Below are 8,853 nucleotides of genomic sequence, written 5' to 3'. Positions count from 1 at the left end.
CGGCCCTTGTCCTCGCTGCCTTGTCCACGGTCCCTCGGATGCTCCATCCTTCACCGGACCCGAAGCCATCAACCTGAGTCATATGTGTATCCTGCAAACCTGCACAACTCAAATACACATATCAAATACAAGGGTGAACCTAACTTAAACCCTTTGCCCAAACACCAAAACACATGGTCCCGCGGACCATTGGGATTGCTCCAACACAGGGGAGGTGCTGCCGAAATTTCTTTGGACAGGGACTCCCCCGGGGCGTGACAAATTTCCTTATAGTAACCATAGGTTTAACCAAAAAGAACAATCGAATCACAAGATCGAAAAATAAAAGAAAGAAACACAAATTCGAAACAAATCCGAAACCTAGAATCACTAGCCTCTTGTGTTTGGTATTTCAAGATCTAAATAAAAGGATGAACTAGTTATGATACGGAAACTAATAACTAGTTATACCTTTTATAGCTTATAGACCTCACGATCTTCTGTCGTATTCCTCTTCTTATCTCGGACGTCGTGTGGGCGACGATCTACCGAGACGAGAATCCACCCAAGCTTCCTTCTTCTCCAAGCAAGTTTCGGCCACTACAAGAACTCCAAGAGAAGATGAGGTTCGGCCACCACCACCAAGCTCCAAGGGATGCTAGAAACAAAGCCTCCTTTCTCTACTTCTTGTCCAAGAAAAATCCGGCCACCAATAAGCTCCTTGAGAGTTGATGCCGTCGGCCACCAATGAATAAGAAAAGGAGGAGAGGAAGAAGATGAGGGCCGGCCACCACAAGGAAGAGAGGAATAATAGATGATAGGTTATTATTAGGTAAGGCACCTCTACCATCTCTTTTATATTCCTTGGCCTTGACAAATAAGGAAAATTTAAATAAAACCTTCCTTATCCTCTTTGCCAATGAAAGGAAAATTTAATTAATATTTCCTTTCTTATTTTATTTGGCCAGCCACCTCATGATCCTCCATCCAAGGAAAGTTTTAAACAAAAATTAAAACTTCTTAATTTGTTTCCGGAAATTTTTAAAATAAAAATTTCTCTTTAAAAATTCTCTTCATAGTTGGTTATAAAAGGAAACTTTTATAAATTAAAATCTCTCTATTAAAACATATGGATGAGTTACAAAAAGGAAAGTTTTCTCTAAAATTAAAATCTTCCTTTCAATCTACAAATAAGGAAAGATATCAAATCTTTTCTTAATCTTTTGTAGAAACTATAAAAGGAAAGATTTAATTTGAAAACTCTCTTTTAAAATCATGAGGATGGTTTCATAAAAGGAAAGTTTTATCAAAAATTAAAATCTTTCTTTTAACTACAAATAAGGAAATATATCAAATTTTTCTCTTAATCTTTTGTAGAAAGCTATAAAAGGAAAGATTTAAATTTTAAACTCTCTTTTAAAATCATGATTTCCACATAAGGAAAGATTTTAAAAATTAAATCCTTTTAATTTATTGTGGCCTGCCACCTAAGCTTAGGCTCCAAGCTAGGGCCGGCCACCACTTGATCCATCCAAGCCTTTATGTGGCCGGCCTTTGCTTGGGCTCCAAGTATAGCTTGGTCGGTCACCTAGGATGAGTAAGAAGGTGGATATGAGTGGATATAACACTTTATAATTAAGAGGCTACGACAGGAACCGAGAGGAGAAATTGGTTTTGGTCTCTCGATGAACTTGAGCTTCCCATGTTCGTCCCGAACACACAACTCGAGTTTATCAATAATAACTCATTCCACTAAAGAGTTATTATTGAACTACCGCACCAATCCCATATTACTATATGGGCTCCTTCTTATCATGAGTGTGTTAATCTCCCTGTGTTTAAGATGTCGAATGTCCACTAATTAAATGAGTTACTAACAACTCACTTTAATTAATATCTTAGTCCAAGAGTAGTACCACTCAACCTTATTGTCATGTCGGACTAAGTCTACCTGCAGGGTTTACATGACAATCCTTATGAGCTCCTCTTGGGGACATTATCAACCTAGATTACTAGGACACAATTTCCTTCTATAATCAACAACACACACTATAAATAATATCATTTCCCAACTTATCGGGCCTCTTGATTTATCGAACTAAATCTCACCCATTGATAAATCAAAGAAATAAATACTAGATATATGTGCTTGTTATTATATCAGGATTAAGAGCACACACTTCCATAATAACAAAGGTCTTGTTCTTTTATTCAGTTAGTATAAAAAGAACTTACCTTAAATGACCCTGCTCAATACATTCATAGTGTACTAGTGAAATTTATCAGTCAAGATAAACTAATACATAATCACACTATGACTATTCCAATAGTTTGTTCCTTTCCATCTTAGTCGTGAGCTACTGTTTATAATTTATAAGGAATTTATAACATGATCTTTTGTATGTGACATCACACACCATGTTATCTACAATAAAAATTAATTGAACAACTACACTTAGCATGTAGGCATTTGACCAATGTGATTCTTAAATGTTTATACAAAAAGTTAGACTTTTAGTATACACTCTAACAGGCGCATCGCCAAGGGTCGGAATTTAATGAAGGCGTGGGAGCGTGCTCAGCCTTAATGCGTGGAGATTTGCACGATTTCCTAGAAACCTGGGTGACGTCAGCCTTGCTCGCGCTCACCCGAGACAGCTCAAGAAGAGATTTCACAAAGTGCAAACCTTCGTTGTGCCGATCAGATCGAGGGAGCATACCTACGGCCGAACGACAAGCATCGACAGGTTGACCGACAAGGAACGGTCGCATCCCGATCGAAAACCACGTGGTGTCAAAGGCCGATTGGGAGGAAATCTGCCTAGATAATTGTCCAGTTAGTCGGACTTACAACCTCCTTTGACTAGACTTGAGGGGGAGGCTTGTGATGCGGTGATGATGAAGGGCCCCACCCTGCTGCCACGGTGGAGGTCAAAGAAAGTCAAAGTCAAGGCGGTCAACGCGCAGATGACATTGGCCAGTCGGGCGAAGCATGCCTCGATCGGGGAAAAGGCTTTGACCCGCTGTCGCCTTTGACACGGGGAGTATTCAAACAACCGATGCTCAAGGTTGAACGATGTGTAGAAGTTGAGCCAAGCGGCTACCCCGCTCGACCAGACAGCAAAGCCTGACACCGACAGAGTTCAACCTTGACCGAGCGGCTACCCCGCTCAGCCTGACAACAAGTCTCGACAGTGGCATAGTGGAACTTCGTTCAAGCAAACAAGGAGTATCGAGGTTTTAGCCGACCGGATGAGGCACTAGAGCGACGAATAGATGATTGAGTGACCAACTCGCTCGGCCTGGTGGTACAATACGTTGATATCCCTCAACATCCTTTTGGGAATTGATGTCGCTGACACCAGGCATGGGCTACCAGAAGATCGTACGGCAGAAGGTTCCACTGTCACTTCATAGATATGCTCGGCCTGTTAAGGTACTGTGTCAAGGACACTTTATTGACAAGTCTTTTCAGGAAAAATTTTGAGAAGCGTACTCGCCTTGGGAAGAGTGCACGTGCGCTATCAGAGCTCTATATAACCGTCCAAGCATCAGTGGAGGTATGCAATACACGCGATATTTACTGTTTATACTACAGTAGTCTTCTTGTTGCTCCATTTTCCACTTCATCGTCGATGACTGACTTGAGCGTTGGAGGGCCAACGCCGGGGACCCCTTCCCTGACTCGGCACTGACGTAGTCTATGTTATAGGTCCGCACGGAGTCCACAGGAGGTCAATGTGAGCGCCGCATTCCCAGCTTTCCGTCTCTTCGACTTTCGGATAAGATTAATGTTGATAGTTCAAGATATGTGACTATCATCTCGACTTCAAGCAATCCGTGGCTAGAGTTCAAAACAATTTCGAAGATTTGCAGTATCGCATTACCCATCATCGTACAAAATTTAATTTATGCGAAGTAAAAATAAATTATGTATTTTACTTATATACATAACTAACATTCACAATAAGGTACCTTTTGATTAGAGCAAAGTTTTATCGATTTAACAATTAGGTACAATTCTGGCCCTTTTTTAACAATTACGTCCAATTGGTCGTGGCTTTAGTTTTGATACTTATCTTACTATTTAATATAACACTTAACACTTCAGTTCTTCTAGATGTTAAACCCTAGTTTTCTTTTAGTTCTCTCCAAAATGTCATACTTTAAATGCTACTTCATTTACATTCACAGCACCAAAAATAATAAATTTGTATTATTTTAAACTTTGGGATACTCAGTGTGGTGTTTTTTTTTTGTGGATAAAATATAGGCATTTTATAAACATTGAGAGTTATTTTTAGGTTTTTTTTTCTCAAAATTTATGAGCTTGGATTGAATTTGTGTTTTTTTTTCATAAATTGATACTGTTTTAAGCTTAAGTATATTTTGTATAGTATTCTTTATCAAAATTTAGGCTGAGTGTAAATGAAATGACATTTGAAATATGTCAATTTAGAGAAGATCAGGAGGGGACCAGAGTTTAGGATTAGGAGATCTATTTAGGTAGTTTAATGCTAAAAAAAATATATATATTTTGAAGTTTTTTTCTTAGACATACTTTTAGAATTTTATACTAATCAAAATGTTTATCCACTAAATTTTTTTATCAACTCTTATTATCTTTATAATTTAGGCCAAATGTTTATCCACTATATTATTTTTTTAATTTTTAATTATTATGAATAATTTAAAATTATAAAATTTTATAAATTATTATATTTATATTTGAATAAATTTTTTAAAATAAATCTACAATTAAATTATATATATTAATAGATAAATTTATTTATAAATTAAACTTAATATTATTTAAATTTATTTTTTATAATATTTTTTTATTAAAGCAATATAAATAAATTTTATCAAATTAAAATTTTTTTTTTTCATAAAAATCCGATTTATTTACGGCACATAGTCACCCATCTCAATCGTTCATTCCAGCTAGTCACAGATGGCGACCCGTCGCCTCGTGGCGACGCATTTATTTATTAGAAACAATTAATCGTCACAAAATTCATCGACAAGTCCAATCGAAATCGACGATCACGATCGCCGTCGTTACGAGTAGTAGTAACTGCTTTGCGTATTTCGATCGATCAAAAACTGTGTTTTTTCAAGAGGAGAAAGAAAAGAAAGGTCACGTCCATCTCCATCTCCCCTTGCTTTGCTTTTATTTGCAGGCGAGAATAGGGAAATTATTATTGCAGTTGAAGGGAGGAAGAAAATTAAACCAAAAGGCATCTGTTCTAACAATTTCTTGTGTTTGTTTGCTGTTGATTACTTCTTGTTGGGTGGTTACGGGAAAAAAAAAAGTTCATTTGGATTTTTGTGTGAGCGTAGAAGTGACGGCGTCTTGTTTGGGGGCAAAAAGTTGGAATTTTACAAATTTTAAGGCGTCAGTTATCGCCAAAATGATTTACCCTTTTTTATTATTATTCTTGGAACGAAATTGGTGGAATTTGTTGTAGAAATCTCTCCGATCGAGAGAGCATTGCTTACAATCTGAGTTTTTATTTTACTTTTGTTTTGTTTTCAGGGTTAAAATCCTCGTTCAGAATTCGATCTTTGCTCGATTGTCTCCTGATTACGTACATCGATTGTGATTCCTCCCCGTGTGCTTTGCTCACCGGCGACGTCGCCGTCGCCGCCACGCCGTTCTCCATGGCGGGCTCCCCCGTATCCCTCGATTACTGGCGGAAGTTCTTCCGCAGCGCCAATGGCGATATCTTCGAGGTGATGGAGCAAGCCGTGGTCGTGGCGGCGACGGATTACCCCGACGAGTTCCGGAGCCGGAGGGCTCAGTTGGCGGAGAAGCTCTTCACCGCCCTGCTCCCCCGGTGTTTTGGTTGCGTAGGCGCCGCCGACGGGGAGGAAGGCGACGGCAGCGTCAAGAGGGATGATGTGGTGAAACGTAGCAACGATGACTACGGGCCTGAGGATCTGAACGGGATCGTGAGCAACTACAGCTACGACGAGGCGGAGGCGCTCACGGAGGAGATCGAAGAGGCGAACGAGGTAGTCACTGAGGTTTCAAGGATAAAGCAGATCCTTGTCAACTACCAAGATGAGGTTTGTGTCATTGTCTTCCTTCAGAAACTCCATTCCTGGGATGCCTTTGATACGGCACGTACATTGTTCGATACACTGCTTTGCTGAATGTTCAGAATAGGATCATTGACAGTCTTTGCAAGATCTCAAGTAGCTTATCATTTTACTCGATATGCTTTGCTCTTGTTTGCAGTCTGATAGTGTGTTGTTTGAATCCTTGAGAAGACTGCAGTTGATGGAACTCTCTGTTGAAGTACTTATGGTGAGGAATATAAATAGTTTTAGGATATTTTCTATTGTTCCTTTGAGTGATATGGTGGAGTTCTTGATCAGAAAGCTATATACTGCTTGAGTTATACTGAATTTATCTATTTTTGGCCTTAGGCAACTGCAATCGGAAGGGCAGTTAGTGGTGTGCGGAAGCACAACTCTAAGCAAATTCGCCATCTTGCACGAACACTTATTGAGTAAGCGTCACTTTTATGTATCAAATTTATTTTGAGGTCAGAAAGAAATAGTCTATCGAAGATGCACAGGGTTGTTTTATCTATATGATTCATCACCTTGAAACTCATACACTGATACTCCTAGCGAATACCCCTGACAATTTCCTTTCTAGCCTTCACTTTCTTTTTCTGTTTTTGTGCTTGTTCATTTATGCTATTTTCATTTTATTTCATCCAATATCAATTTCTTGAGGTACTCATCCTAAAATACAGATTGGATTAATTACATCATTTATGCATGATGATGTAATTCCTAATGGCCGCGGAGTTTTTCTATCAACTTCATCGCCATCTAGTGCATTAATATGCATTATCCATTCAGAGGCTTGTCTAACCATACTTCTTCTGTTGTCGTAGGGGTTGGAAGGTTTTGGCTGATGAATGGGTAAGTGCTACACCTGCCATTCCAGGTAAACAATCGTTTACTTGTGAGTTTTGTTACTTTCTTTTGTTTAGAATGTTTACCTCTATTAGTTACAAACAAATCATTTGCAGAGAACTCTCCGGATTCCATAAATCTTCCTATGGAAGATGAGGAAGGTCTCCCTTTCCCTCCATTAGATGAAGGAGCTCTATTTGCTACCCAAACTGCTCCTATGCAGCTGTCTAAGGTGTGATCATTCGATAAATATTTTTGATATAGTACTTGTTCAATCAATCATAATGCAGAAAATGAACTAACTGGTTTCTATTTCCTGTCCTGTTGATCGGTTGGATATGAAGTTTTTTGATGAAATGGATGATGATGGAAGTGAGTAACTTTGCTTATCTATGCCTTTTGTTTTATTACCCTTCCTCAATTTTTTCATACATTGATGAAGGTTCGACCTACTGTAAATTCTACAGATTTTAGAAATAATAATGGTTCTGAAGAGAACAGGGAAACCCCAAGCATTCAAATCTATGATCCAAAGCAGAAACAACAGCTTCCAAAGCAAGCGACAATCCCCAAAGATAAGGGAGAGACAAGGAGGCAAGCACCAGGGATTGCAGCAGACTTAAAGGAAGATTCAAGCAGACAAGAATGGCGATGTTTATCAAATCCTGAAGATAAAGTGCTGGTGAAGCAGAAAGTATTAGTTAAACAAGAAAAGCTTCGAGAAACATTTATTAGCCAGGCAAATCAGGAAGCTGCTGTGACCAAGCAAAGAATGCCTGTTTCTGGGTCTGGCAAACCATCAAAGCTAATCTCCGAGCAGAAAGCTAGCACGGAGGCGAAACTTAAACGGATTCAAGACAATTCCGCACTTCGTAGGAAGTCATCCGGACCTATGCAAGATGTAAGTTTTGCTGATTTTTTATACATTCAGATAATCTAGTGCTGGGAGACAAACTAGTAAAGCATCCTCCACTCTAGCAGAAAACCAAACACTCAGAGGATACCCTGATACGAGCAAAACTAGAAATCGCAAAGCGGAAGCTTCAGGAAGGGTACCAGCAAGCAGAAAACGGTCTGTTTCAATACTAACATTCTATCTTTTAATGCTAACAACAATTGTCAAATTGATGGCTATTTGACATTCATGTATTGCAGCAAAAAAACAACGAACAATACAAGTGATGGAGCTGCATGATCTACCCAAAAAGGTCGTCAACAAGCCACAATTTTCAAAATCCAAGAACAAGATCAAGGGTTGGGCAAATGGTCGCCGCTAGACATTGTTAACAATGAATTTGCACAACAACTTGCATTCATGACTCTTCTGTTTTCAGTCATGGATCTTCTGTTTTCGTCGCAGAAAACAATCCGCAGATATCGACTCTGTCCACTTCTGGCAATTGCAGACACAAAAACAAATATTTCTTGTCTTTTGATTATATCTTGTCTTAAGGAAGTCTTTGTTGTGATGAGGAGATTGAAAAGTTTACATGGCTACAAATTATTATTTCTTTGGAGATTTTAATATGTATAAGGGCATCAATGAGTTGCCAATCAGTTGATTTTTTTTGTTAACACCATAAAAAAAGGGAGAAAAGGAAGGAAGAATCTCTTTATCTTCTTCTTATTTCAGATTTACTTCTATTGTATAAAGTTTGAAGTTTGTTATTTACGCTTGCTTTTTAGAGTTTATTAATAATTATTATTTTTTAAATGTTGAGTTTTATTAATGTTACTATGGCAAAAGATAATTATGTTCCTCTCAAATCTCCCTCAGAGTCCATCTGGAATAGTTAGAGGGTGGGAGTATTTGAATAGGGTGGGAGTATTTTTATTTTTTGGATGGGAGTATTTTTTTTTTATGCATCATGTTAATAAAAAAGATATGTTTACCAACTCTTTTTATTTTTTTTCCAATATAATAATAATAATAATTAT

At 38.2% G+C, this 8,853-nt stretch overlaps 1 protein-coding gene across 2 annotated transcripts; it reads left to right on the top strand.

The window, feature by feature from the left end:
- The first annotated feature begins 4,987 nt into the window (after positions 1-4,987).
- On the top strand, positions 4,988-8,472 carry LOC121988761 (probable mediator of RNA polymerase II transcription subunit 26b). 2 transcript variants are annotated; one of them, XM_042542363.1, is made up of 10 exons: positions 4,988-5,118; positions 5,519-6,051; positions 6,224-6,292; positions 6,415-6,497; positions 6,894-6,946; positions 7,032-7,147; positions 7,260-7,287; positions 7,383-7,816; positions 7,897-7,987; positions 8,071-8,472. In XM_042542363.1, exons 2-10 carry the CDS (start codon positions 5,644-5,646, stop codon positions 8,190-8,192), a joined length of 1,404 nt encoding a protein of 467 aa, XP_042398297.1. In that variant the 5' UTR covers positions 4,988-5,118; positions 5,519-5,643; the 3' UTR covers positions 8,193-8,472. The 2 variants fall into 2 exon arrangements, with proteins under 2 accessions (XP_042398297.1, XP_042398296.1); XM_042542362.1 differs by having other exon boundaries at positions 5,008-5,219.
- Positions 8,473-8,853: the final 381 nt, after the last annotated feature.

Source organism: Zingiber officinale, chromosome 6B (genome assembly GCF_018446385.1).
Source record: "Zingiber officinale cultivar Zhangliang chromosome 6B, Zo_v1.1, whole genome shotgun sequence".
NCBI classification, from domain to species: Eukaryota; Viridiplantae; Streptophyta; class Magnoliopsida; order Zingiberales; family Zingiberaceae; genus Zingiber; species Zingiber officinale.
Note: the sequence above shows the minus strand (reverse complement) of the source record. Positions and strands in the feature narration are given on the sequence as shown.

Bases quoted from the DNA above. Each gene is read 5' to 3' on its own strand.
- LOC121988761 (XM_042542363.1), top strand. From the start codon at position 5,644: ATGGCGGGCTCCCCCGTATCCCTCGATTACTGGCGGAAGTTCTTCCGC. The intron at 6,052-6,223 runs GTTTGTGTCATT...TCTTGTTTGCAG, and splicing joins TTGTCAACTACCAAGATGAG to TCTGATAGTGTGTTGTTTGA. The intron at 7,817-7,896 runs GTAAGTTTTGCT...CCACTCTAGCAG, and splicing joins CATCCGGACCTATGCAAGAT to AAAACCAAACACTCAGAGGA.